The sequence below is a fragment of the Drosophila guanche genome, unplaced genomic scaffold, assembly GCF_900245975.1.
Source record: "Drosophila guanche unplaced genomic scaffold, DGUA_6, whole genome shotgun sequence".
NCBI classification, from domain to species: domain Eukaryota; kingdom Metazoa; phylum Arthropoda; class Insecta; order Diptera; family Drosophilidae; genus Drosophila; species Drosophila guanche.
In genome coordinates, this window is record NW_022995743.1 from 3,366,630 (window position 1) to 3,394,082 (window position 27,453).

Consider the following 27,453-nt stretch of genomic DNA (forward strand, 5'->3'; position numbering starts at 1 on the left):
TTAATCATCTCTCTTTTGGTCTGTTGCAGTTGGAGTCGTATCCAGAGAACGGCATTCGCGTGCTGCGCCTGCGAGACGTGCAGCCCTCACAGAGCGGCGAGATTCGGCTGCAAGTGAAGCATCCACAGACGGAGCGGCGCATACCCACTGCACGGACATACACCAGTCTGCTCGTCTTGCCCATTGTACGGGGAAACAGTAGCGGCGGCTCCTCATCGCTGGCTGCCAGAAGCTGCATTTTAACACGCCCCGAAGATTGCACCGCCCTCATTGGTGGTCATGTGCGGCTAAGCGTGCGCTACGACCCCTTACCGGGCTCCCAAGTCATCTGGTACAAGGCGGTAAGTGTCAATCGAACCCCAAATAGGGTCTCAAGTGTCAACTGACGCAGGAGGATCTGCTTTTTGCTTTTGCATATGGTAATTTGTCCGGTTTTTGATTGCGCAAGCAATGTCTTGACCCAATTAGGGCAGGGCAGGCCGCTGTTAGGGGGATTAAGTTTTGTACTCTCATTGTTATGGCCATGATCCGTATCATTCTTTATCTGTCATAAGCCAGCGCCTGGCTCTATCTTTAGCTCTTGGTATGGGCACAGCCCCAGACTGTGTCACGATCAGCTTGCGGTATTGACGTATGCCGCCGTTGCCCGGCTACGTAATGGTTGCAAACCGCAAATGTGAACCGAGATGAACGTGTTTTTTTTTCGTGTGTGCGCGCCACACGAAGGTTGGCCAAAGCTCAACCCAACACTAACACACACGAACCTACAGTAACCCCATCTATATATCTATCTCTCTCTGCTATAGTGCCGTGCCATTGTTGAGGGCTCCAATGTGACAATCCGTACAAGCGCTCAGCAGTCGACGCTCTACATAACGGACATCTCGGCCGATGACAGCGGCAAGTACACGGTGGAAATAATGAATGACTACGGCGTGGAGGCGGCAGCCGCCTCGGTGGCCGTTGAGGGACCACCAGAGCCACCCAGCGGACAGCCGAGTGTATCCCTTGGTCCCGATCGCATGGCCGTGGCCTGGTGTGGACCACCCTACGATGGCGGCTGCATGATCACGGGCTTCATGTGAGTATCTGTCGCTGATGCGTGCCCAGAAGTCGCTCTTAATGGATGTTCCTCTCGTCTTGCAGCATTGAAATGCAGAGCTGCGATCCCGCGGACTGTGATAAGGCGAATGAAGATGAGGAATGGCAGCAGGTGGCACGCGTTGTGGACACCCTGGCCTACACCGTCAAGGATCTGCAGCCTCAGATGCAGTACAGATTTCGCGTGCGGGCCGAGAACATACACGGACGCAGTGCGCCCAGCCAGCCCAGCGAACTGGTGCAGATGAGCAGCAGCCAGCACGAGGCCAGGAAGGCGGGGGAGACAGCCAGCGTGGACTATGGACAGGCGGTGAGTGTGCAGTCTGGCGGAGACTTCAAGGCACGCTTCGAGATCATCGAGGAGCTGGGCAAGGGACGCTTCGGCATCGTGTACAAGGTGCAGGAGCGTGATCAGCCGCAACAGCTGCTCGCCGCCAAGGTGATCAAGTGCATCAAGTCGCGCGATCGCCAAAAGGTGCTCGAGGAGATCTCCATCATGGGTTCGCTGCAGCATCCCAAACTCCTGCAGCTGGCCGCCTCCTTCGAGAGTCCACGAGAGATTGTCATGGTGATGGAATAGTGAGTGGATCCAAGAGGTTCTTAGGCAGCTCTCTCTAACCTTTATCTCCTGTTTATCCTTAGTATCACAGGCGGCGAGCTATTCGAGCGTGTGGTGGCCGATGACTTTACCCTCACGGAGCTGGACTGCATTCTGTTTCTGCGGCAGGTGTGCGAGGGCGTCGCCTACATGCACAGTCAGAGCGTTGTCCACCTGGACCTGAAGCCGGAGAATATCATGTGCCATACACGAACCAGCCACCAGATCAAGATCATTGACTTTGGCCTGGCCCAGCGACTAGACACGAAGGCGCCCGTCCGCGTGCTCTTCGGCACACCAGAATTTATACCCCCAGAGATCATTAGCTACGAGCCCATCGACTTTAAGTCGGACATGTGGAGCGTGGGCGTCATTTGCTATGTGCTGTGAGTGAAACAAAAAGTAAAGTCCTTGGTATACTAGTGCTTATTCCATCTGTTTTCCTTGCAGGCTCTCTGGCCTTTCGCCCTTCATGGGCGACACCGATGTGGAGACCTTTTCGAATATCACCAGAGCGGACTACGACTACGACGACGATGCCTTTGACTGCGTGTAGGCTTTGAGCTGTCTCTGAATTTCTTTCTATTACTAATCACCCGTCTGTTCATAGTTCGCAGGAGGCCAAGGACTTTATCTCGCAGCTGCTGGTGCACCGCAAGGAGGAGCGCCTGACTGCCAAGCAGTGCCTGGAATCCGAGTGGCTGTGCCAGCGCCACGATGACAATCTCAGCAACAACAAGATTTGCACGGACAAGCTCAAGAAGTTTATCATTCGACGCAAGTGGCAGGTTAGTAATATCCCAGGCCAGCGGCTGCTGCTGCTATAAATCCCTACCTAACGCAATTGCTGCTCCTTTTGTGCTTCTCCCCTGCATAACTTGCCTGCTTGCTGGACTACTTGCCGAACTGCTTGCCGCCCTGCTCCCGTTGCTACTGCTTAACTAGAAAACGGGAAATGCCATTCGCGCCCTCGGACGCATGGCCACACTGTCCGCATCGCGAAGGAACTCAGCCATTGCCATGGGCGCGCTGAACAGTCCGCGACCCTCCATCTCGGGCCTGGGCATGCTGAATGCCGCCAGCGCACTGGTCAGCCCCGTGAGCACGCAAATGTCATCGCTGCATGAGGAGGAGGATGACTTTAGTGTGGAGATGCCGCACGTGGAGAAGCGGTATGCCCACGGAGCCCTGAAGCTGCGCGACAAGTCGCAGTGCAGCGAGCGCAGCGATTCGGGCTACAGCGAATGCTCCAACTGCAGTCTCGGGGCCACAGGCGTGGGTGCGCAGGAGACGCTGCTGCTGTCACTGGCCAAATCCAAGCTGGAACAGATTGCCAAGGCGACCATTAGTCCGCTGCCAGTGGTCCTGGACACACACGAGAGTCCCATCAGTCTGGAGCTGCCTGCCAAAGGCGAGGCCATAATGCGTTCCGACTTCACCAACACCATAAAGATGCGCAAAAAGTCACTGGAGGACAGTGCGGCGCGCGAGAAACCAAAACTGCATGCCAAACCGCTGTGCGAGTCCTCCAAAATAAAGGTTTCCCAGCTAAAGGACAAGTTCCAGCAGTCAAAAATTGCTTCCGCTGCTGCTGCTAACAAACCCAAGCTTGCCCCAGAGCCCAACAAGATCAGCAAAGTCGCCAGCGTGGGGCGTATACCTCGAAGTAACTGCTAGCTGAAGCTTAAAGGCTTAAAATGTAGAACTAACGCTTGTATTTTCTCTCTATTTATGTCAGCAGAGGAGCCAGGGAAGAACGGAAGCAGCAGCAAAGCAGCAAAATCCGCACAAACCCGATCCATGCCTAGTTCACCGCTGCCCCAGCGGGCTGCCACGCCAACGCGGCTGATGAGCCAGCGTGTCCGCGAGGCTACCGAGCGTCTTTCCCAACAGCACACGGTGGCAAGCGCTCAACGGCAAAACAGCAATGGCAATGGCAATGGGAATGGGAACAGTAACGGTAATGGAAACAGCAATGGAAACGTCCCAGAGAGCAGCCGCGAGTCACGTGCGCGACGTCTCATCAATAGATTCAACGAAACGAAACAGATCACGTCCTAGATTTATGTCGCTTAAATGCCGACACAAACATAACTTTATTACATTATTGCAGAAAACAAACCACAGGAGAAGAAACACTCTACGAAACACTCGAATATGAAAATGAATGCGAATAGCGATTGCGATTGCGATTGCGATGGCGAACACGGGCTTAGAGCACCCTCAACCCACAGCTCACACATCCCACAGCCACACCATAAACACACATAATACACACACATCCACGTCCACCCCACACAACTCTCTGATCAGATCAGGCAATCCGACTAAACGGGTTCAAGCACTGTACTTAGGCTAGGAGGAAGCTAAATATTTAAATTATTGTATCGATTTATATACATATCTACTTATTTACCGTACTAATTAAAGTTAATGTAACGAAAAATTAACACCTCGCAGCCTACAACCCATAGCTATCTGTGCTGTCTGCGCGCGTCTGCGTGATGGGATTATCGCGTGGCTTCAGGCGCACCCACAGCCCACCGGAGGCACGCAGTGTGATGCGATAGGAGACATCGAAGGTGGTCTTGCCGGGCACTGGCAGCAGCTGGAAGCTGCGCAGCAGCCGCGACACAATCGTCTTCATCTCCATGATGGCAAAACGATTGCCAATGCAGTAGCGCGGCCCAGCGCTGAACGGAATGAAGGCATACGGATGGCGATCCTTGGAGTTCTCTGTGGAGAAGCGCTCCGGCTTAAATTTCTCTGGCTCGGGGTAGATGTGCGTCAGACGGTGGGTGGCATAGGGACAGATGAAAATGTTGCTGCCCGCGGGCAGCGTGTGCTTCGCCAGGCGCACCTCCTCGCCCAGCTTGCGCGCAATCAGCGGCACCGTGGGATACAGCCGTAGCGCCTCCTTGATGCACATCTCCAGGTAGCGCATCTCACGCAGATCGCTCATGGTCGGCGCCCTATCGCTGTAGTCGAAGATGCGCTCCAGCTCCTCGTGGCACAGCTCCTGGCAGTCGGCATTCTGTGCCAACAAAAAAATGGTGAAGGCCACAGCGCCGCCAACAGAGTCCTGACCGGCCAGCATGAAGGTGCACGCCTCATTGACAATGTCCTCCTCGGTGAAGTCGGGATTGCTCTCGGATATCTCGATCATGTAGTCCAGCAGACACTTTCGCTCGGCATTGTTGTTGCCAATGTTGGCCAGAATCTCGCGGCGCAGCTTAATCATCTGGCGGGTGAAGTCGTGGAGACGCTTCTTCTGGTTTAGCTCATCGTTGGCCAGCTTCGTCCAGTGGTAAATGCCATCGAACAGCAGCCAAGGATGCGAGAACCGCGTGGGTATCATCAGTTTACCCTGGCGAAACGGCGACTCCTCAATGTTGATTGGATCCAGGCCCTTCTTTTTGATGGGCACACCCAGAACGGCCTCTGCGGAATGTCAGAAAGTGAGTCAAGGGTTGGGAACTGCAAGGGAAAACTCACCATTTAAGATGTCCACCACGCAGTTGTTCACGATGCTGACAATGTTGATCTCGGTGCCCACGGCGGCGGTGCCCAGCGACTCGTACAGCGACTGCGACGCATCCACAAAGGTGCCAATGAACTTATCCAACAAACTCAGATGGAATGCCGGCTGTATGAGCCTTCGATGGGTGCTCCACTTGAGGCCGCTGCTGGTTATGAGTCCGTCCCCGAGGAAATTGTGCATCAGCTGGTAGATGAAGACTTTGTTGGTGTGCTTCTGCGAGGAGAGTATGACCTGCAGATCCTCCGGCTGCAGCACCACAAAAAAGGGAAAGAAGAGCACCCAAATGCGCACGAGGGAACCATACAGATCAAAGGCCTTGGCTGCTTGACTTCTCATCACTACAAGGAGGAGACACGGAAACAATCTATCAAAGGGCATGCCCAAACGAGTATTTCATAGTTGAAACTTACAATCCTTGTCCTTGATGAGCAGACAATTGCCCAGAATGGGCAACGTTGGCGGTCCCGACAGTCGCAGCGACAGCAACACCGATCGCAGATACGTCTCCAGATGGGCATAGAATGTGTAGATGCTCAGGCTGATGACCAGCAGGGCCAGGACTGAGCATAGCTCCCACTTTGTGGCGCGTTCCAGCTGTGGAAGCAGTCGTCATTGAAGTATAAAATTGCATCGATCTGTCAATATTATTATTGGGTGTTTGCGTTTGCCCCTCAGGCTGCCATTTGCAAGAGTGTTGTTTGCTCAGCCCCCAAAGCAGCGAGACAATTGGCCCTTAAAGCTCACTTCAGTGTGCGGCTCAAACGTATTTGGAATCAAATTAACTGGCAATGGAACGACGTGCGGACTGATGGACCTATGTACTGATGGCACAGATGCCCTTGCCTCGTGTCGCAAGTAGTTGTCAAACACACACACACACACACACACACTTGCGACAATCGTAATGGCAACGAAAGTACAAGTTATGTATCCAAACGAAGGTGCCAATTGATTAAGCCAACATGGCGTATGGGCAATGTGATGGGATGATCCATCTCAAGTACTTGCAGCATTTGAGATTGATAAAATCACACGAAGGCAGCCTACAAGTCAGCGAGCAAGTATCTCAAAACTCTCGCTTTTGCTGCCTCATACCCTGCACCCTCAGTACGGAGTACGTGGTCTGGTTCGGCTCTTTGTGTGCCTGTGTTGTTGTTATTTGTTGCCTATTTGTGTCAGTGGTGCAACAGGTTACGATTAGCGGTGGCAGCCAAAACAATACACCCAAGTCGCTGGCCAAAAAAGATGACAGATGCTAATGATGATCACCTGGCAGGGACAGGCTTTTTGTTGGCTTTTTCCCACATGGCACACAATCGGAAACACCTTCGTCGTCGCATCTTCCTGTCCCAAGAGCTTTGTTCAGTTCTGGGCCCTGAACAATGTACTCCGATACGCTCGTACATATCCGTAAACGGAGCAGCTGCTTAATGGCTTTCAGCCAATATATTGCTGGGGATTCCAGGGCCAACTGCACATCAGTCGTAAGCTGATCTTTTATGGCTAATCAACGGCAAGATAAAGGCTTTTAGATGCAATTAAATAACTATTTGCATGCAGTGTGTGAGTATTGACCGAAGGATGAACATAAATAGGAGAATCTTAGCAGATACCCAAAGAGTACTGGCAAATCCGAGGCGCAAGGTCAAGGTGAATTTACTTAGCAGATATCTGCACCCTCTAGCCCCTTGTCTTTCTGACCGTGGTGAATAAGTTATAGGTCTTCCCCCACGGCAAGTAAATTCACCTTGCTCGAGGTGATGAATCAAGCGAAAAGGCTCTACAGCCAGGGGCCTTGATTTTATTCAGAATTCTCAGTGATGTAGAAATTTGAGGAGTTGCCAGTAGGAGCTCTATTTCAAATTCAATGTGGACATTTCCTGTCGATTTCCAAAAAGTCAGAATAGGGAACAGAGATTTAAATGATTTGCAAAAAACGATTTGCAATTAGAAGCTTTCAAGGGCAACGCTCCTACACCACAACACAGCACACAAAATCACACCAGCGGAACCAAAATCTCTATTTGTTCTTCTTAAAAAATGTTTACCCGTCAGCCAATGAAGCAACTCCGCTCCATGGGAAGGCTTCCGCTTTTTTCGTTTCTGTTTTTGGGCAAGGTAAAGTTCGAGCCAAGTCGAGGTATCCAGGCAGAGCTGAGGCTGTGTGCAGAACCGAGCACCCCTGTGTTTGTCTAAACATTTGGCACTTGATCACTAATAAATGCACATCATGATTATTTCTCACTAATTTCATAAATTATCATAATCATCATTGAAACGAGACCCGGCCACAGATACAAGATCCGAACATAGGCCTCGTTATGGGTCCAACACCTCAAAGAGAATTCCATTTAAAGGCGTGCCGAGAGTGGCAGATCGCGATGAGATAACCCTTTTTTCTACTTTTCACTCACCACTTTTTCCACAAACATTTTAAACACTTTATTTGTAAGTTCTTTTTAATCAAGTTTTCACATCAATCATGGGAAACAAATGGCATGTGTTGTGCTTTGAGGTAGAGTCCTTGCCGCCGACACGCTGTGCCACACGATTGATTTTGGTAATTAGCTTTTTGGGGTTGATGGTTTATGGGTTATCCGGTCACAGCTGCCGACAGTTGAGCTTCAAATGAGGGATCTCCAGCGGCATGGCGTCTACTTATAACCGATTTGGTTCGATCAAGCTCGGCTTTTGCGTACACATACACAACGCAGCACTGTGCCGAAAATACTCGTACTCGTAGTCGTAGTCGCAGTTGTACCTTCAATGGCGTGCGCGTACGTGAGCCGTGCAACCAAGTGGCTCTGGCGAGAGAGGGGGAAAATATTGTAGGTAGTAATTGCTAACTAGTCGGCTCTTGAAGTGCTAAGTAGCTAGAAGTGGAAGTAATGCTGCCAGCGAGTTAGTCAAGTGCCATGCCAATCAATTAACCATTTTTTTCCGATGTACATACTATAGTCACAATTTATGGGAACAAACAGTTGCCAGATCCCAGCCCAGCCTATGCTCTCAGCTACTCTTCAGAGCTGGTTTTGCGAACACATTTGCGTATAAGGAGTAAGCCCTCCAGCTAAAGGGCAAAGGTGAGTCGCGTGTCGCTCAAAGGCACTTGAGGCTCAAGCCAAAGCCAAGTCTCCATCGGTAGGGGTTCCATTCCCTAGCATCAATTAATTATATTTACATTTGCACATCAAAAAGCTTTGAGCTTTTAACGTCATCATAAATCCAGCCCATCCAGACACATACTTATTCGGGCATCATTTCTGTGAATATTCAAATATGGAGAAGTTATTTGTTAAACTTAATCTTCAGTGTTAAATTCCCTGAAATTCCCACATTGGTAATATTAATTTTGGGAATTCTTTTCCCTTTTTTCAAGCGTTTTCATTGAGTCATGCAATCAATAATCATTATGATTGGCTTATCGCTTACCAACTTAATATTATTTAAATCTCTGTTCTGGCTAGTCGCCGTCTCCTTATCTATTCCGGGTTGGAGTGTACCAAGAACGACATCAAAGATTACATGGGCTAGTCGAGACATCTTCGTCAGCGCCAGGGGTAAAGTTCGATGAGCAAAAAGAAATACGCCCATGACTCAATCAAATTTCTTTGGCCTTTGCTGATAATCCCCCGTTCCTTTGGCATGTTTTTGGCTTTGTTTTGGCTTATTGTGGAAAAGTCTTTAGAAGACTACCGACGGGCACAGCACGCCACAGCGCTGTTTATAATGGATATAAAATGGACACAGCTGGCTGTGCCTGTGGGTCCTATAAACTTTACTATATCGTGGCTACATTTTATGGAAATCCAGTCGAATTGCTATCGTGGGATGGATGATCGCGATATTCGTGGTTTTGGCCAGCGATAAGCTGGGGAGCCAGACCTCTATATAAGACCAGCGAGTCGTACGAATTTATTGCTTTAAACGGTGCAAAATGTCGCTACGCTTGGGACTAATTCTTGTGGTGCTGCTATCCCTGGCAGCCCTCAGCCGATCCGCTTCCCTCAACACCCGCATTGTGGGTGGCGACCAGGCGGACATTTCCGATTTCCCCTACCAGGTGTCGGTGCGCCTGGAGACGTACATGCTGCTCCACATCTGCGGTGGCAGCGTGTACGCCCCCAATGTGGTGCTCACGGCCGCTCACTGCATCAAGGGACGCTTCGCCTCGTACATTCGCATCGTGTCCGGTCAGAACTCGATTGCCGATCTGGAGGAGCAGGGCGTGAAGGTCAGCAAGCTGATCTACCACACTGGCTACAACAAGAAGACTTTTGTCAATGACATTGGCCTGATCATCACACGAGAGCCGCTGGTATACTCGAGCCTGGTGCAGCCCATACCCCTGGCCGTGGAAGCACCACCCGCGGGTGCCAATGCCATAGTCAGCGGCTGGGGCAAGCGCACGTAGGAGGATGAAGCATTGCCTGCTTTGTTGCGTTCCGTGGAGCTGGAAATTGTCGATCGTAGTGCTTGTGGCGACCAGTATATGACCAAGGATTACACCATCACCGATGATATGCTGTGCGCCGGCTACTTGGAGGGCGGAAAGGACTCCTGCAATGGTGACTCCGGTGGCCCATTGGCTGTGGACGGTGTGCTGGTGGGCATCGTGTCCTGGGGTGTGGGCTGTGGCCGGGAAGGCTTCCCCGGCGTGTACACCAGTGTCACCTCACACACTGCATGGATCGAGGAGCAGGCTGCGCCCTACCTCTGAATTCAAACAACTTGAACGGACTTAAACAGCTGCAAGCGAACAAAATAACCGAACAAATTATTTAAACATTATTAAATATTATTTTATGTACCTACAATAAACCACAAATGAGCATTTAAGTGTGAAAAGTATCAAATATTAGACAACATCGAAGAGATCAAAATGGGTGTGAAAATTGTGAACCTGAAAGAGAATTGCTTTTCCAAAAGAATCCAAAAGAAATGTAAAGTGTGATTATAATGGAAAGTAATGTTTTATAAAATAAGGAGATGAAAGGAAAGAAATTATTTCAAATAAAGGCGCGTATTTCTGTTCTCAGCGCAGAAATGAGTCGTAGAGCGTAAAATATATCGATATTTTTCTTAGATCGGCACAAAAGAGCATTTCCCTGATCATCAAATGAAAAATTCAAATACAAATCGGTAAAATATAAGGTCATAAGGTATACAATCCAATAAAAATGAGTATATATAATAGGCCAAATTGATTCTTCAATCGGAGTAAAGTATTGTATCAGTGTTAAAAGTCTTTGCAAGCTGGTATAGAACATCAGAACATCATAAAATAGAATATCAGCATCGAGAAATATGATTTAAGACTGCGGTATATTACGGTATATTCTTTAATAAAAAATAATATTGTATATTTTGGTATATTTTGAGGGTCTCACGGTATATTTTATATGTAATACGCGGTCACACTGATTCCTACATACGTGCTTTCGAGAAAAATCTGATTCTGCAACTAAAACACGATAAAAAACAAATAAAATGTCACTTTTCAGTGCATTGGGATTAATGGGCGACTTCGACGATGACTTGGGACTAATGAAGTAAGTGGAAACACAGTTCTAGTCAGCCTAAACGGCCAGCAGCTCGAAGTTTCTTTGCTCTGTGTACCTGTGTGTGTATTTGTGATGCTCGCTGTGGAGTCTGAAAATCGAACCAGCGTTGGCACAAAATTGTTTGAAGCACTCGTATATAGGTTTTCACACTGGGTTAAAAGTGAATCTTGAGAATTTGCGGGTGAAAATGTGCTTAATTGACAGATACATGCAATACTTAGTGTTTTCACGTGTGTGTGCCAGTTTGGGTATGCATGGGTGTGTGTGCGTGTGTGCGAGCAGCATGCGTGAAGAGAAGACGTAATAATCAATAATTTCAAAAGTACGACCGCAGGCGGCAGTCAATAATTGCCTTAAAATGCATTTGCTTCGTTTAATTCCGCGTCATGCTAGCAACCGCTGCAATAAATGTCACACACAGAAGGGCTATAATCAGGCAGGCCTCTGACTTATAGTTCACATTGTCAAAAATATCAGTTTTAAATTGTTTAGTTTTTGGGTGACAGCATTTGTATTTAGATCGTGACTTGAAATGAGTAAAAAGGGCAAATCAAAGGGAAAATCTCGTGGTGGCAGAGTCAATCAGTACCACGAAGTTGGGGAAATGGACGAAGAGTATAGAAGAGAGCTTGGTAAACGACAACTTGTATTAATAAATTCCATTTCCTTTAACCAGCAATCACATGAACCACACCATGAATGCCATGGGCATGCAAATGCGCTCGATGAACCGCTTGATGAACACATTTATGCCGGATCCGTTTATGCAGGTATCGCCATTCGATCCCGGATTCCAGCAGAGCGCACTGATGGAGCGCCCCCATCAAATGGCAGCCATGCCAGCCATGGGAATGTTTGGCATGCCCATGATGCCCAATTTCAATCGATTGCTAAATGCCGGTAAGCCTGAATAATACCTGAACAACCATCAATGGTAGACATGTTAATAATCCTTACCTTACCTTAGATATTGGCGCCAATCCTGGCGCATCGTTTTGCCAAAGCACCGTGATGACCATGTCATCGGGCCCAGATGGTCGACCACAGATCTACCAGGCCAGCACCAGCACCAAAACTGGTCCAGGCGGCGTTCGCGAAACGCGTAAAACAGTCCAGGACTCTCGCACAGGCGTCAAGAAAATGGCCATCGGTCATCACATTGGGGAGCGAGCCCACATCATTGAGAAGGAGCAGGACATGCGCTCGGGGCAGCTGGAGGAGCGTCAGGAGTTCATCAACCTGGATGAGGAAGAGGCCGAGCAGTTTGATCGCGAATTTACAACTCGCGCCCATCGTGGAGGCGGTCCACACGGCCGTCACGGTGGCATGCAGGCCATACGCGCACCTCCGCCAGCAGCCTCGACCTCTACGCTCACCATTGAGCCGCTCGATGATGATGACGACGATGATGACTGTGTGATTCAGGAGCAGCAGCCACAGGGCCGCTCGTCGGCTGGCCGGCAGTTGCCAGCGCTGCCAACACCTCCTACGGCTCCGCACGGAAGGTGAGTGTGTGTGCCCACAGTCCGTTACTGTGTGGCATGCAACTGCATCAATGCCTCCCATTATGCCCCAGTACGTGGTACGCCCTGCCAACTATGTGTGTGTGTAGGTCTAGCAATTTGCGTAGTAGCATTTGGAGCTATCCCAGACATCCCAGACCACAGACTTCCCACAAACACCCCCCACCTACAACCACTTGTCTAACCGTCACACAACTTGTTGCTAAATTTGAAAACATTTGTATTTACTTGCAGATACAATTACTAAAATCTAACGTACATACAAGTATATTTTACTAACTATCAGAAAAAGAATTGAATTGCATATTATAAATGTCTGCTTTTACCATTCCCAACAACGTTCAAAGAAAGCCAAAGCCAAAAAACCAAACCAAAAACCCCGAAAAGAAAAGCAAAGAAAATATATATAACAAATAACGATCATATATGTAACTCTATCTATAACGAAAGAAAGACCAACACTGAGATGAGGTAGGCGGCACCTTCCTTCCAAAGAAGATCAAGAAATGTTTTTAGTTTTTATAAAATTTGTTCATTACTTTGTTCCTCCCTTTACTTTGCTCCCAAACCCACGACTCCACGTTTTCTTTGATTAATTCTCTTTATCCATTCATCGCAATCCTTAACCCCCCAACTTGAACGCGTTCTATGGACCGCCACGCCACGCTATAATTACAGCCAAAAATAGTAATCAAAATCACACACCAAAGAACTCGCCAAAACGTATTGTAATATTTTCATACTTTTCTTCGACTCGATTCCATACGACGACAGCCGCAATGCTACAGCAGCAGCAGCAACAACAACAACTTCGTCGTCCCCAGCGGTCCACGATCCATCGAACAACAACTACGTGAGCATTGGGAATTCGCGACGCGCCTACATGCGCAATGGGCAACACTTGGCCACTCCCCGCCGACCTCTGCGTACCCCCGCGTCCTCGCCGCTGGCCACGATATCCAGCGGCAGTCACAGCATTGCAGCCACGCCAAGGTTTGTTACCCCAGCCAGCACCAGCACCAGCCACAGACCAAAGTCTGCCAAAGATTTGGCTTAAACTAATGCCTAGGGAGCCCAACCTAAAGTTATCCAGCGCCAGCAGCAGAGCTGCCTTACGTTACGTTCAAGTTCTATAGCTTAGCCTGTCTGCCTGCTTCGATATTAACGCGTTGATAGAATGTGTTCGGAGTGCCGAAACGAATCGAATCCTGAAGTCATAATGTTGTCCGATCGACATGTTAGCCCCTGTAGAGTTACGTTACACTCGCAATTTACATCTCTATTAACGACTTGTTGCTCTCTCTCCCTTCTTCTCCAACAATACTTATTATGTACTTTCGATTTATGCAGAGACTGGCGTCTATATAACTCACGGTTCCATCGAAAGTAGAACCACAACGCAACCAAAGCAAATCAAAATCGAATCTTTTTTTAATCCAAGCAAAGCAAAGCAAGCAAGCAATATTCATGTAACCATATTTAACCCAATCAAACAAATCAACGCAACGCAATGACCAACTACAGCATTCGGCGTTCTTCGATCACCGTGCGGTGCAGTGCAATACTAACCCTCGCCGATATGACGTTCGGCGGCGTCATCAATGCTATCTACGCATCATCACAGCCTCAGCCCCAGCCACTCGCAACACCAAACACCAACCATCGTAACTTCAACTCCGTCAACGCAATGCAGCAACAGCAGCAGCAGCAGCTACGTGTTGTGCCACATGCTATGTGTAAGGCTGCCGCAACCAACTCTCCACCCACCCAATCCCACACACACCACACCACAACCCACTCTCACACTTTTATCTCTCTCTATATACTCGCATATGTATAACAAGACAAGCATGTAGCCTGTGCGAATTGTCTTTTTGTCGTACTCGTACTACACCACCACCCCGTAAATCCCTCGAAAAGTGAATCGCTAAATCCGTAATCCTTCAGCTATCATCTGCGAGTGCCACACGTTTAAGACTGCGCATTTAATTTATCTACTATGTACCTTTACGTTTTTACTCTGTTACGACGACAAATTGTAATTCATCGACGCTAATTTTAACGCAAAATTCGAACGTTGTTGTTGCTGCTGTGCCTACGACGACTGTGCCACCGCCACTCACACTACTAACTGCGCGCGACATACCCGGCTGCTGCCTCCCTCCATCTTAATCATGCCTTAATCATCATCACCAACCCTCGCCGACTGCTATCTTCCCGCCATCATATTACCATTTACGTTCGAATTGGCCTGTCTGTGCGAATGATTACGTATACTTTGAGTCTTTTGTTTAAGTTGGTTTCGCCTTACGAAGTGATTTGTTTTGCCAAACTTTACTAATTTAAGTTTATTTATTCCTTCACTACTTCAATTACTAGCATACATCCACATCCTTATGCGGCACATCCAAGGCGCCAGCAGCGGCCCATGAAGAACAGCCACCAGCAGCAGCACGCCACAGAAGATGGCGGCGAAGCAACAAGTTCCAAGTCGGGCAAACGGGTCAAGAAGTAGAAGAAAAGCTACAGGCTGCAAACCCACACACACAATGCTTCATCTCTAACCACGACACACACACAAGGACACTCATACACACACTGGGAAAGCTAACGCTGATCCTGTTCCAAAAGTACACTTAATTATAATATAGAAAAGATAAAACCACACCCCCCACACAGAACACAATTACGCGGCCGTTTTGTGCGCATTCCTGCCTGCAACTATCGACACAACTATCGTTTGTCCGCGACAGGTGCAAACTAACTGTTCCTCAATCCGACTTCGTGTCGATACGCAGGCATGGCACATAAACAGCTGTGGCTTAAAAGCACTCCCACGCCTCCACAAAATTTGCAAAACAGCGAAATTAAAAACAAAAAACTTGAGTTGTACGATACTAAGGAAGGCAAATTTAAACAATTATTTCAAAATTTCCAAAAGAATCGAAGTGAAGGCAATTTTAGGTTTTACTTTGACTCTTTGGACACAATTCTCACATTTCTCTAGATTTGGTTAGACGCTAAGCTTTAATTACGTAGCAGAGAAGTGGAGAGATGAGGTGAATCTAACCAATTTGGAAGGCTCTACGCTCTGAACATTACAATTACAATTCCCCCCAATCTTCATATATATATATATAAATAAAATATATATATAACTAAATAAGGCTTAAGTAACGTTGATGTGAATTTAATTAAACCATTAAATACATTACAGTAATAAAATATGAAGCGTATGTCTGAATGTACTTCTTCCCCGAAGCTTCCACCCCCGCCACCCCTTTGGCCTGTTAGTCAACGACATCCATTTGCGTCTCCTCGGACTCGCGCCAGTTGCGCTGCACCATGGCCACCAGCTGCTTCCAGAAGATTGTGCCGCGCACATAGTTGGCCAGGCATAGCAGGATAAAGGCCCAGGCCATGCCCAGATAGTAGTCGGTCTGCACCTCGGGCGTATTGGCCAGCGGCTCGGTGAGTGTTTGCAGCAAAATTTGTGGATCTATGCTGTTGGGGTCCACGCTCTTTACATTTGTGTGCCGCATGATGAACGTGCCGAAGGCGCGCATCTCCGAGTCCGTATAGGAGGTGTGCATGAACATCTGTTGTCCCTGATGGAAGATCATCAGCGTGGGCAGCGAGACAATGCCGAACTCGGCGTTAAACGGCGTAAACTTGTACGCGTCGATGTAGGCGACGGGTAGCGTGGGGAAGAGATGCGGCAGCAGGTTTATCGATGGAGCTACGCGGGAGCACTCCAGGCTGGTGGCCGTGCAAAAGTGAACAACCACACAGCTGCCGTGTTCGTGCCGCGTGGTGGCATTGCCAATGGGCTTCAGCAGGTTCACAATATCCTTGGCACTCTTCATTATCAGCAGCTTGGGCACAGTCACAGTCCCATTGCCATTGTCGGCCGCTGGCTCCGGCTGCAGACACTTAATCATGATGCGTGGCATTCGCTGCGGTGGCAGCTGCGTCAGGTGCAATATATGCTCATCGTCTGGAGCGCAAGTGTGGCGATCCCCCAGCAAAGCGAAAGACTCGAATGAATACTGGCACTGGCCGCGCGACTGTCCCAAGGATCCCGATCCGCCATAGAGGCCAAAATATTGCAGGGCACTCAGTAGGCCAGACAGCTCAGCATTCGAAGGAGACACATAGCACGCTTTAAAAAGAAAAGTAAGCTGCTCTGTTATCGTTTTCCAATGTGGTTTAAAAACCTTACCTAAATAGATTACATAGATTTTCAATAGATAATTGTAATTTTGATACATTTTTCTTTTGTTGAACAGCTGATACTAACAATGTGAATTCGATTGATTCGATATAAATGCACGTTGATATGTGACTGGCACCGATAATTACATTTTTACATCGATAATTACATAGCAGAGTGACCTTGTGCACTACGCCGAATATACCAGTAAAAAACATATTAGGACGGTATATTTGATCGATAGTTCAGCGGTCACACTGCTGCCTTGTTTACGTTTTCTGGTTTTCTGTAAAAATAATTCGGATTCAATCTAAAATTACATAATTTTGATGGGAATCACTCACACGAACGAAAAGAGAGACTAACGACAGAAGTGAAGACGATTTGTGCGTCAGCACGATGACGGAACCGCGACTGGAGCTGGAGAGCGTACGCACAGCCACCTTTGCAGTGTGGCCTCTAAATGCCCCCGTCAGTATCGAGGATTTGGCAACGAATGGTTTCTTTGCCACGGGGAATTGGCTGGAGGCTGAGTGCAACTGGTGTCATGTGCGCATCGACAGATGGGAGTACGGGGACCAAGTGGCCGAAAGACATCGACGCTCCTCCCCCATTTGCTCCATGGTGCTGGCCCCCAATCACTGCGGCAATGTGACGCTGAGCCAGGAGAACGACAACGAAGGCAACAGCATGGTGGATGGTGGCAACACCTCCCCCTGTGCCTGTCCCGATATGCTCATCGAAGCGAATCGTTTGGAGACATTCAAGGACTGGCCGGTAAGTTCCAAAAGAATTCTCTGCCAGTGCGAAATTTCTCATTTTCTTCACTTAGAATCCCAACGTCACGCCTCAGGCGCTGGCCAAGGCTGGCTTCTACTATCTAAACTTCTTGGATCACGTCAAGTGCGTGTGGTGCAACGGCGTCATAGCCAAATGGGAGAAGAACGACAACGCTTTTGAGGAGCATCGACGCTTCTTTCCCAACTGTCCGCGTGTCCAGATGGGACCGCTCATCGAATTTGCCGCTGGCAAGAACCTGGAGGAGCTGGGCATTCAGCCTACAACCCAGCCACAGCGTCCCAAGTACGCCTGCGTCGATGCGCGTTTGCGCACGTTCAGCGACTGGCCCATTGGCAACATTCAGCCGCCCGTGCCACTGGCCCAGGCAGGCCTTTACTATCAGAAGATTGGCGATCAGGTGCGCTGCTTCCACTGCAACATTGGTCTGCGCTCCTGGCAGAAGGAAGACGAGCCGTGGCACGAGCACGCCAAGTGGTCGCCCAAATGCCAATTTGTGCTGCTGGCCAAGGGACCAACGTTTGTGAACGAGGTGCGTGAGACAATGGCGGCAACATCGGGATCACGGATAGCAACGGCTCCGGCACCCCAGTTGGATGCCCTAATGGACGAGGGACCGGCCAAAGAGGCCCTCGCCCTGGGCATAGACGGAGGAGTGGTGCGAAACACCATTCAACGCAAGCTCTCCAGCTCGGGCTGTGCTTTCGAAACACTCGACGAGCTGCTGCACGCCATCTTCGATGAGGCGGGCAGTGAGGCAGCGCTCGAGGTGCGCGAACCAACAGAGCCGACTGCACCGCCGCTAGACTGCTGTCAGGCCACCACCAGCAAAGCGGCAGCAGCAGCAGCCACCGATCTCGTTCAGTTCAAGCCACAGTCGCAGCCGCAGCAGGCAGCCATGCCCGAGAGGAGCTTACCGGAGCAGATGCAAAGCATGTCCCTGGCATCGGCAAATGGCAACATTTCGCTCGAGGAGGAGAATCGTCAGCTGAAGGACGCCCGCTTGTGCAAAGTGTGCTTGGATGAGGAGGTGGGCGTCGTGTTTCTGCCCTGCGGTCACTTGGGTAAGTTTTGGCTTGCTTCTCTCCATTCGCTGTTGTCTCAAACTCTACTTCTTTGCCCCACAGCGACGTGCAATCAGTGTGCGCCCAGCGTCTCCAACTGTCCCATGTGTCGGGCGGACATCAAGGGATTTGTGCGCACATTTCTATCGTAGAGGAGCAGCAAGCTGATACATAAATATTAGATAATAACTAAGGGTAGTCCTTCCGTGTGCGTGTGTGTGAGATATTTTCCGAAATTTCAACTCTGTTCCACCTGTGCACCCTTCACAGTCCACACACACACTTAGATCTAAATCTTACTTATGAAGAGCAAGCAACACACATCACAAAGAACTATAAGCTATTTCCTATCACTAGACGCAACACACAACTAAAACTATTCAGCTGTGAAGGGTGCAAAGCAAGGCGCTACTTTCATCACCGTATCTTTATTTTGTTATCGTACTTCTACTAACAAGTGTGTGTTTTTTGTTGATACTGTTTATAAGCCGCTGATAATGTGTATGAAATCGATATTCAATTACGAACTATAAATATATATGTAAATGTTGAAAACCCGCTCTTCTGTTCAAATCAAATGATCGATCTCTGGCGATATTGTATTGATTGGCTATGTCATCGATAGTTCCGCACTCATACTCGTTGCTAGGCAGCACTTGTTTTGCCACTCGTCATTTTCCAACACTGGCCGTTCAGTTTTAATTTTTGTGGATTTTTTATTAACTTTTTCTTAAAGTTGTGTTGTGGGGTACGAGTGTGCGGGTCGCAGTGAAACGAAACGAAGTCGAGTGTCGCCTTGGTCGCGACGGTAACGCAACGCAAACAGCTCTAGAAACACAAACCAACTCGAAAAGAAAAGCAAATTATTCAATTTTTCTGATGAATTCAGAGGAAAAGAAGATACAAAATATCAAAATTACCAATCGCGTGCACGTGTGTGTGAGTATTCTTCATACAAAAATACATTCAACTAAGAGTGTGTGTTGGTGCGAGTGCGAGTGTGTGACTGGTGCATTATGCTAACTGCTCGTACTAAGTGTGGGCGAGCGAGCGAGAAGGCGTGCTAGACCTGCGATTGTGTGGCAAGTTGCCCCGCAGCTCCCTTTTGATTTGTGTCGTAAGTTTGAAATCTTCTTTTTGTTTGTTTGTTCGTGCGCTTGGAAATGGAAATGCTAGAAACAAAAGCAGCACAAATACACACACACACACACACAAACGGTCGTCTAAGGAGAGAGGAGGTGAGGTGGAGTGAGAGCGAGAGCACGACACGTATCTGCAGATCTCACTATTTCTACCCGAAAGTAATACTACACACACACACACACACTGATGTGAAATCTGAAATGATGTTTCGGGGTTCGGGGCGTGCTGCGCATACGCGGTGGCTCCATTCCGTTTTTCGGGTCAAACTCTTTTGGGAAAACAGCTGTGTGGTTCTTTTTTTTTGTTTTTGGATCGCTTAGGGAATGAGCAATCCTCACTTAAGGTATTCCCCATACAAACCGCAATGGCAAATCCAGCAGCACTCAGCATTTCTTTCAGTTTTTTTTGTATTCAGCATAAAAACAGTTATTCATAAGTAGCGGATAATGTGTCTGTTCGTGTGTGTGTGTGTTTGTTTTGTAAAAGCGATTTCCACAACGCAGAAAAAACAAGAGCAGGGCAGGGCTGGGCAGGGGCTCCCTTTCACGTTCCGTTCCCGTTCTACGGGTATGTATGCAAAATGAGCAGATAAACAAATAAATAACACAATTCCCGCTATTCGTTGAGAATCTGCTGTATACATTTGCACGATCGTTTGTTTTGCAATTGACCCAATGCTTTCCTCAAATATTGAACCTAATTGAACGTGTTGCTGCCGCTTGCAACATTGTGACTGTTGCATTACTCATACATCAGACGCCCCTCCACCCTTTGTATCCCCCTAAACCAGGGCCTGTGCCAGTACCAGTACCAAGCCAAGAAAAACCTGGCAGCTGTTAGTTCTGTCTCTCTCGCTCGCTCTCGGCGGCGTCAAAGAGGAAATGGCGCTCAAGTAGAGGAAAAAACGTGGTGCACTTTGATTTTCTTTTTGTAACCATAATAATAGCTATAGGGACTGACTGGTGGCTCACATCGAAAAACGGTACCATTCGGTGCTGCGTTTGCAACCCCAGTTACACACACAAACACACACACACATGTGGCAAGGAAACCACACTAGCCAGCATCGCTCGCGATCATAGGTACCTACTACTGAAGCTCGGCATGTACGTGGTGTGGTGCGTCGCGTACCCCAGCATTAACTAGTTTTATTTTATTTGTTTGGTGAATGTCAATTTCATTGTAAATTGCATTAAAACTGCAACGAAAAGAAAACAAGTTGTTAGCCGCGTCGCCGTTTGGCAGCTGGGTGTTGCCATTTTTTAGCCCCCACCGAAGGTCATTAGCAAGGTATAAGAAATAAGTGTGTGAGGCACCGCTGCATAGTTTTGGTTGCTCCAAAGATGCTACCCCACCCCCCGATCAACATACCTTGATCATTCGAAAACATAAATGACTGTGCGGACAGAGTTGCCAAATGCCAAACTGCATTTTCAAACGACACTAATTGTCTTGTTTGCCTTTATTTCTCGTACATTTTATGTGAAAAAACGAGATCACTGGCGAAATTTAACGGTATGGTCTCCCCAGAGACCCGTAATATTTGTCGTCCAGCGAATAAGAGTGAGAGTGGGAGCGGGAGGTAGAGGTGGAAAGTGTGTGTATGTTTGTGTGTGTGTGAATCTGCGATCAATGGCATCTGTTCGCTAAATAATTTGACCTCCCAAGTCAGCAATTAATATATGGACGCTGCTTATTCTATTAGCCGGAGACAGCTGCATACGACTCCTATACACAGGTTAACTGATTTTCTTTGTGTGTGCCCTAATGCGATGCTGTGCGGTGCCTATGCGATCTCTTTAAAGTTTTTTATGGCCCAACAAAACAGCGACGGCTACAAAAACTCTGTGAAGGTCACGGCTATACCTACTCCATACATATGTATGCAAAATCAACCGAAACAAGAAAACCAGACTCTGTGATTCACAGCCAGATATCTCGACTTGGCGCAGCGTCCGAAAAAAAAACAGAAGAAATAAAACACAGAAATTTGACTTTAATCGAGGTAACGTGCCAGAGCGGCTTGAGTGCCTAGTCTGCCCCTCCGGTCTCCACACGCCACTCCCTTTTCGGATTGTTGATACGCGTATGTACATATCATGGATGAATAAAAAAAAAGAGTTATTAACGGAAGTACATTCACCTGATCAGTTGAATGAACATGCCACGCTCTCCGCACTGTTTGTTTCTACTTCACCCTCTTTCTCTTTCGCTCATACATGCATGCTACTATGCCCACATATGAAATTATTTATTATATTTTTATTTTCTCGACCATTTGCGGCTGTCACAAAACGGACAGCTGGAGGGGTTTGTTGTCGGACCGCGCTATTCACTCACGTGCAAACAATCGCAAACGCTGAGAGCACGCGCTTGTTTGCATTTGATTGCACATTTTTGCATATAATGAATGCAAGCTAATCCCCGATCTTCACAAACTGACAGCCGACCTATCTCAATGACCAGATAGTGTATGTTTCAGTTCGTTTAAACCGCAAATTCCATTACTTAACTTAACTCGCTTTCTTCTTTTTGTTGCAGGTCCAATTTGAATCCACAGCTCTTGCTCAACACTGGGCCCAGCAGCAGGATAACAGCAGGCGCCGCTTGCCAACACACAAGAACCAGCTGTCAGCTGTGCGGCAATGCCAACAAAATGAATAATAAAGAACAAGCAGCAGGCCGGGGGGAATTCAAACGCAATTCAAATGCCTATGCTAGTCTACCACCCACACCATCCACATCCTCCGCGGCAGCAGTTGCAAACACAGGACCCACAGCTGGCAAGCCGCGCAGACAGCAACAGAAACAACAACAACAGGAGCCCGAGCGTTATGGACTCTCGCACAGCCTCTCGAGCGAATCGATGCGCCAGGCCTGCGACTATTACGACGATGAACTGAGCGACGAGGATCTAATTGAGATCCAGCAAACACCACAAGGCTTCCATCAGCAGAAGCAAAAATCCAAGCAAAAGCAGCAACTGCAGCTGCAACCCATTAGCTTTAAGATGGACACAGACGAGGGCGATCGAAGTGCCTTTTGCGGCAGCCAGGAGATGCAGCCGCCACCACTGAGTACGCCCATAAAGCGAGATCAGGGCGAGACGAATGAGGCTGAGCTGTGTGTGCTGAACGAACTGGACGCCATACTGGACGTGCACGGTGCCTCGCAGCTTAAGGGCAGCTCCTCGCGCAACACCTCTCCCTCGATGCACAGCGACGATGACAAGGTGGAGGACTACCTAATGGATCTGGACAACTATCTGGAGGAAATGGACAATGCCCTGAGTCGAGAGGACTCGTTGGTCATCATCGATGGCGGCAGTCACTCGAGCCTCAAGCGAGAGCCGCGCACACGCACCCTGCCGCTGAGCAGAAAACGAAAGGAACACAAAAAGTCTGCCCTAAACGAGGACGATGCCAGCTCCAGCGGAGACTTTCTGCGAGAGCATCAAATACGCAAGACATTTAGCTGCTCCCTGAGGCCCAGCACAAGCCAAGCGGCGGGTAAGTTGCACAACGAAAGAGAATCAATAGAAATCAATAGGAATTACATAAACTTTGGCTCTTCCAGCATCAGCAGCAGCCTGCTCAAGTGCCACCTCCCTGGATGAGCCAGTGGCAGATGTGTGGCTGCGTCAGTCGTTGCGACGCGCCATGGAGCAGCAGGAGCAGAAGCAGGACCGAGAATCAGATGAGACCAAAGCCACAGTGGGGGAAGAAGATGATTTGCCCACATTGCTAGTGGATTTGCCGCACAGGCGGGAGGCGGATATGCGTCGTTGCTTCTCGCAAGGGGACTGCCCAGAGGCGCTACTCCAGCACCAGGAACCGCAACAGTATGGCTCGGAGATGCTCACCGAGGCGCACATCTTTGATAATCTGCTGCAGAACGAACAGCGAACGGCAGCACGTGCCACCAGCGAGGAGCGACCCCGGCAATATGGCCGCCGCCTGGAGGGACCGCCCACACCATCGCGTGGGGGTGCCGCTGTGGGCCAGGGCCGCCCGCAGAGTGCACCAACGAGGGTGTATCTGCCCGAGTCGGAGACGCCAACGCATCAAATGATGACCACCTGCTCGGAACTGAGCTCCGTGCGCTCCTCCCGCATGCCCAGTCCCCTGTCCCTGGTCTCGGATAGCAGCAGCAGTTCGGTGAGCACAACCCACGATCAGGAAGATGCGGATCAGGACCAAGTGGAGCTGCAGGCGCAGAGCACCACCATGTGCAGTGCCAGCAGCACCACCCCATTGGAGCCGCTGCATCTGCCGCTGAGAGAGAAGTGCGGCTTCAACAGCCAGTGGCCACATGCCGCCAGTCGCACTCTCTCGCTGATGGCCTGCACCCTCGGAGTGTTTAATTTGTGCCGCTTTGCCGTGCTCACCATGAACTATGGCGGCAACTTTCTGCTTCAGTTTCTGATGCTCTCCATCATCTTTGGCATCCCGATGTTCTGGCTGCAGATGTGCCTCGGGGCCAAGATCCGTGCTGGGCCCGTGTCCATGTGGAAGATAAGTCCGATCTGCTCCGGCGTGGGCATTGCTCTGGTGATGGTTCAGTGCTTTCTGGCCATCTACTCGACGGTGTCGATTGCCTGGATTCTGGTCTATCTGCGAGATGTCTTTCCCACAGCCGAACGCATCGGCTATCGCTGGCAGGAGTTGGCCTTTCCCTATCGCTATGACACGGCCAATGCCACTGGGAATCTCACCCAAACGGTCGCCGAGTACTTTAACATTGTCGTGCTGCAGCGTCTTCATTTGGCCAAGCATCCGGATGCGAGTGGCGTTCGCTTTCATGTCAACGATCGGGTAGGTCTTATTCTCATTCTCCCTCTCCTCCCGAACCACCTTCCTTGCACATCCTACTCCCTCCCCACCCGATCTAACCGACTAACTCTGCCTCTTCCTTTCAGCAGCTGGCCTTCTATCTGGCACTCATTTGGGCGGGCGTCTTCCTTATCCTCTGCAAAGGTCTGAAATCTCTTGGCAAGTTCGCATTTATCATCAACACGCTGCCCCTGCTGGCTCTCGCGGTGGTCACAGTGAAGTTTCTCTATGTCGTGGATCCCACAAAGCTTCAGGTGAGTAGATAATCCTCCACTCTGTCACTTCTCTAACTCTTCTTCTGTGTGTTCTTGCAGAACGTCTTTGCGGCTAGCGATTTCGATGAGTTTCTGGTGAATTCCAACAGCTGGACGGCGGCCACACAGGAGACTTTCCTCACCTGGGGCCTGCTGGGCGCATCGGTCATAGCCATAACCAGTCGCACACATGCCAGTGTCTCGAAGACAACGCTGCGACGCGATGCCATTGTGCTGGTGCTGCTCACCCTTCTAGGCTTGGGGCTGATGGCGCTGCTGGCCCTCTGCTGTGCTCAGATACTCTGGCAGCATGGCTACATCTATGTCCCGGGATCTTTCGGTGAGAAAAAGCACACAAAACTGAAGGGAATATAAAACTAATTGAATCTTGATTGCCTTTCCAGAGAATGCCGACAGCTATACGTCCGTTTACTCGCTGCAATCGCACACCAATCCCCAGCTGCTGTCGTATCCGCGCTCGCTGGTGCCACACTATTCATCGTTCATTGGGGAGACTTATCGTCGAAATCGCACCATGATACACATAGAGAGCGGCTTCCAGGCGCTGCGCTTCATCACTGAACTCTTTCCGGCCGTTCTATCGCTGGCCAGTGAGAGCGTCTCCTGGGTCTGGGCTGCTGTGGCGTTTGCCCTGTTCGCTTGCTTTGGCTTGGCTCAGCTTTGTGTGATGTGGAAACCCATTTCGAGTGCTTTGGGCAACTCGACCAGCTCCGTGCTGCTGAGCTGCGTCACGGGGCTGCTGCTGAGCATTCCATTTGCCACCGAAATGGGCATTTCGATACTTTACTATGTGGACTTTCTGCTGGGTGGCTCCTGGTTTATACCCATCATCTGGACAGCTCAGATATTTGGTGTGTTCCTCATACGTGGACGTCCCTACAATGGCGATGATTTGGTCAACGATCTGCGCATGTGCGGCTCAATGTCCGCCTTTCTGGCGCTCTCCTGGAATGTGCTGCTGCCCATTGGTCTGATTACGCTCTCGGTGGTGGACTACAAGGCGTCGCTGTCCAATCAGTTCTACTATTGGCGCGGCAAGTCGTACTTTAGCTACTGGCTACGCAAGACGGGCAGCCTCATCCAAATTGGCATCGTTTTGGTCATTCCCGTCACGGCCATCATTCAGATTTATCGCTACTTGACCCGCGGACCCCCGGACATCCTAGAGGTGAGTCTGAACTTGGGATTGCCTGGGTAATACTTGCTCTAATCTCTGTTTTATCAGCGCATTCAACTGCTGTACCGTCCGCCGGAGGAGGGAGACGAGCCGCGACGTCCTTCGGCACGTCAGACCACATCCCAGGGGCGTCGCAATGCATCCGGCCAGCAGCAAGACAATGGGCAACTTGACGCCCAGAATGATGCACCGCCCAAGTACACGCCGCCGCCTTCGTACACCACAGCGACTGGCGCTCGCTTGGCCAAGCTGCTGCGCCAGAGCATTCGACGCAGCGTGCGCAGGTAAGGAGTAGAGATTGCACCCAGATCCACACGCAGATTATAACCAAACGATCCCCGCATTCTCAGAGTTCTCGGAGACTCTTCCAGGCGCACACGACCCGTGCTCAGCATCGATGCAGAGTCTGGATCGCCTGTGGCACCGCCCGACTATCTGACCATACTGACCAATCCAGCGGGAAGCAGCTCCAACGCAGAGGCTGAACTGTCGCCAGTTGGCAGCAGTAGCAGCAGCAGCGGCGACAGCCCCGAGTCGATTGAGATTGGGCAGCGTCCCAGCCACGCTGGCTATGCACAACGCTCGCAGTCGCTGGGCCGGAAGCTGCATCGGCCAGGCTCAGAAACGGTGTCCACCTCGGCCATGGCCACGCTGGAGCGGCGTCCGTACACCGCCGAGGATGTGGTCACCATTTTGCGCTCCTCGGTGCGACATCGCCAGCCGCCGCTGCCACGTCAGGGCGGGACTGCCAGCACTTTGCCACGTCCGCCTGCAGCGGCCATGTCCACGCACCTGGAGGATGCCTCGTTCCGCTCGATCGAGAATCTGGTGCTGAATGCCGAGCCACCGGATCGGACGCCCGGCGTGGAGGTGGACGAGTGTGCGCAAAATAATACATCTGTGATTTAATTGACTAATTTCGTGTCGTACAGAAGCCAACTCTCTGCTACGAGCCACACATCTGCTTGCTTTCTTAGACTTGATTAGCGCTAGTTATACAAATACGAATATTACTTGTAGTTATGCGAATAATAATAATAATGAGACATCGGACATAACCGGTCCTGAAGTCTGTCCATTGATCGTCGTACCTACCCCCGTGTCACATATTTCATGCTTATAGATCGCCGCCTGTCGACGCAGTTGCCCTTTATCCAAACAATGGGAGGGCTACGTGCCCTACGTATTTAAAAAACAAACGAAACCGAAGTCTTAAGCCGATTAATAAACGTGACGTGACCATTCGGAAAAGGAGCCAGGCCGGAAACGAGTGCATCTGGATACAGTTTGGGTTCATCTAGTCACGCAATTTGCCTGGATTTTTCTTTTTTGATTGTGACTTGCAGATTGCATCTGCTTTGGTGCAAAAAAGTTAATCTGTTGAATTTTCAAATAATCACGTTGGCGGGCTTAGCGAAGGTATATTTTTGGGATATTTTGTGCTCGCTCATTTTTAACACGCAGAAATGAGCACGGGAGAGCGTCTGGCAGGAGGGAATTTCCCCGACCGTTTAGACACAGGAGAGGATTTCCCCCGCAAGAGAGAATTTCCCGAAGGGAACTTCCCCGACCAAACTGCCAACTTCTTTAATCAACATTAAACAAAAAAAACAAAAACAAAAAA

At 49.5% G+C, this 27,453-nt stretch overlaps 6 protein-coding genes across 22 annotated transcripts in view; 4 read left to right on the forward strand and 2 right to left on the reverse strand.

Annotated features, from left to right (window-relative positions):
- Nucleotides 1–15,270, forward strand: part of LOC117592665 (myeloid leukemia factor) — a 50,281-nt gene extending 35,011 nt beyond the window's left edge. For 7 of the 13 annotated variants that reach the window (XM_034286609.1, XM_034286615.1, XM_034286611.1 and 4 more), the window contains 10 exons: nucleotides 30–341; nucleotides 807–1,081; nucleotides 1,147–1,680; nucleotides 1,744–2,085; nucleotides 2,150–2,251; nucleotides 2,310–2,487; nucleotides 2,645–3,365; nucleotides 3,438–3,468; nucleotides 14,024–14,063; nucleotides 14,707–15,270. In XM_034286609.1, coding sequence (XP_034142500.1) covers nucleotides 30–341; nucleotides 807–1,081; nucleotides 1,147–1,680; nucleotides 1,744–2,085; nucleotides 2,150–2,251; nucleotides 2,310–2,487; nucleotides 2,645–3,365; nucleotides 3,438–3,468; nucleotides 14,024–14,063; nucleotides 14,707–14,967 — 2,796 coding nt within the window. In that variant the 3' untranslated portion in view covers nucleotides 14,968–15,270. Of the gene's footprint in view, nucleotides 1–29; nucleotides 342–806; nucleotides 1,082–1,146; nucleotides 1,681–1,743; nucleotides 2,086–2,149; nucleotides 2,252–2,309; nucleotides 2,488–2,644; nucleotides 3,366–3,437; nucleotides 4,146–10,654; nucleotides 10,793–11,287; nucleotides 11,420–11,480; nucleotides 11,705–11,771; nucleotides 12,310–13,101; nucleotides 13,321–13,677; nucleotides 14,064–14,706 lie in introns of those variants that run through there. The other 6 variants (XM_034286608.1, XR_004574561.1, XM_034286619.1 and 3 more) reach the window with 6 other exon arrangements.
- On the reverse strand, nucleotides 3,758–7,881 carry LOC117592668 (probable cytochrome P450 4aa1). The gene is made up of 4 exons (XM_034286628.1): nucleotides 7,655–7,881; nucleotides 5,651–5,834; nucleotides 5,195–5,578; nucleotides 3,758–5,140 (listed from the first exon to the last, which is right to left on the reverse strand). The coding sequence occupies exons 1-4, from the start codon at nucleotides 7,670–7,672 to the stop codon at nucleotides 4,161–4,163; spliced, it is 1,566 nt and encodes a 521-aa protein (XP_034142519.1). The 5' UTR covers nucleotides 7,673–7,881; the 3' UTR covers nucleotides 3,758–4,160.
- On the forward strand, nucleotides 9,157–10,079 carry LOC117592673 (trypsin alpha-3). The gene is given in 1 exon segment (XM_034286633.1): nucleotides 9,157–10,079. A coding segment is annotated over 1 exon segment (783 nt). The 5' UTR covers nucleotides 9,157–9,177; the 3' UTR covers nucleotides 9,961–10,079.
- A 226-nt stretch (nucleotides 15,271–15,496) lies between the features above and the next one.
- Nucleotides 15,497–16,681, reverse strand: LOC117592671. The gene is made up of 2 exons (XM_034286631.1): nucleotides 16,550–16,681; nucleotides 15,497–16,489 (listed from the first exon to the last, which is right to left on the reverse strand). The coding sequence occupies exons 1-2, from the start codon at nucleotides 16,596–16,598 to the stop codon at nucleotides 15,618–15,620; spliced, it is 921 nt and encodes a 306-aa protein (XP_034142522.1). The 5' UTR covers nucleotides 16,599–16,681; the 3' UTR covers nucleotides 15,497–15,617.
- Nucleotides 16,682–16,788: 107 nt separating this feature from the next.
- LOC117592669 (death-associated inhibitor of apoptosis 2) lies at nucleotides 16,789–18,952 on the forward strand. The gene is made up of 3 exons (XM_034286629.1): nucleotides 16,789–17,317; nucleotides 17,373–18,402; nucleotides 18,466–18,952. The coding sequence occupies exons 1-3, from the start codon at nucleotides 16,940–16,942 to the stop codon at nucleotides 18,552–18,554; spliced, it is 1,497 nt and encodes a 498-aa protein (XP_034142520.1). The 5' UTR covers nucleotides 16,789–16,939; the 3' UTR covers nucleotides 18,555–18,952.
- A 162-nt stretch (nucleotides 18,953–19,114) lies between these two features.
- Nucleotides 19,115–26,875, forward strand: LOC117592666. Of its 5 annotated transcripts, none has more exons than XM_034286625.1 (8): nucleotides 19,115–19,341; nucleotides 22,087–23,054; nucleotides 23,134–24,359; nucleotides 24,464–24,631; nucleotides 24,692–24,971; nucleotides 25,036–25,820; nucleotides 25,878–26,113; nucleotides 26,180–26,875. In XM_034286625.1, exons 2-8 carry the CDS (start codon nucleotides 22,202–22,204, stop codon nucleotides 26,736–26,738), a joined length of 4,107 nt encoding a protein of 1,368 aa, XP_034142516.1. In that variant the 5' UTR covers nucleotides 19,115–19,341; nucleotides 22,087–22,201; the 3' UTR covers nucleotides 26,739–26,875. The 5 variants fall into 5 exon arrangements, with proteins under 5 accessions (XP_034142516.1, XP_034142517.1, XP_034142513.1 ...); XM_034286626.1 differs by having other exon boundaries at nucleotides 22,087–23,050; nucleotides 23,133–24,359; XM_034286622.1 differs by having other exon boundaries at nucleotides 19,116–19,341; nucleotides 23,122–24,359.
- The last annotated feature ends 578 nt before the right edge of the window (nucleotides 26,876–27,453 follow it).

What these genes read in the sequence shown, in the direction of transcription:
- LOC117592668 (XM_034286628.1), bottom strand. An exon ending in GCTCATCAAGGACAAGGATT is followed by an intron (nt 5,579 to 5,650) that starts GTAAGTTTCAAC and finishes TCCTCCTTGTAG; the next exon opens with TGATGAGAAGTCAAGCAGCC. An exon ending in CGTGGTGGACATCTTAAATG is followed by an intron (nt 5,141 to 5,194) that starts GTGAGTTTTCCC and finishes GACATTCCGCAG; the next exon opens with AGGCCGTTCTGGGTGTGCCC.
- LOC117592671 (XM_034286631.1), bottom strand. Translation starts at nt 16,598, where the DNA reads ATGTATCAAAATTACAATTATCTATTGAAAATCTATGTAATCTATTTA. An exon ending in AATCTATGTAATCTATTTAG is followed by an intron (nt 16,490 to 16,549) that starts GTAAGGTTTTTA and finishes TTCTTTTTAAAG; the next exon opens with CGTGCTATGTGTCTCCTTCG.
- LOC117592669 (XM_034286629.1), top strand. Translation starts at nt 16,940, where the DNA reads ATGACGGAACCGCGACTGGAGCTGGAGAGCGTACGCACAGCCACCTTT. An exon ending in AGACATTCAAGGACTGGCCG is followed by an intron (nt 17,318 to 17,372) that starts GTAAGTTCCAAA and finishes TTCTTCACTTAG; the next exon opens with AATCCCAACGTCACGCCTCA. An exon ending in TCTGCCCTGCGGTCACTTGG is followed by an intron (nt 18,403 to 18,465) that starts GTAAGTTTTGGC and finishes TTTGCCCCACAG; the next exon opens with CGACGTGCAATCAGTGTGCG.
- LOC117592666 (XM_034286622.1), top strand. Translation starts at nt 22,202, where the DNA reads ATGAATAATAAAGAACAAGCAGCAGGCCGGGGGGAATTCAAACGCAAT. An exon ending in GCTTTCATGTCAACGATCGG is followed by an intron (nt 24,360 to 24,463) that starts GTAGGTCTTATT and finishes TCTTCCTTTCAG; the next exon opens with CAGCTGGCCTTCTATCTGGC. An exon ending in CTATGTCCCGGGATCTTTCG is followed by an intron (nt 24,972 to 25,035) that starts GTGAGAAAAAGC and finishes TTGCCTTTCCAG; the next exon opens with AGAATGCCGACAGCTATACG.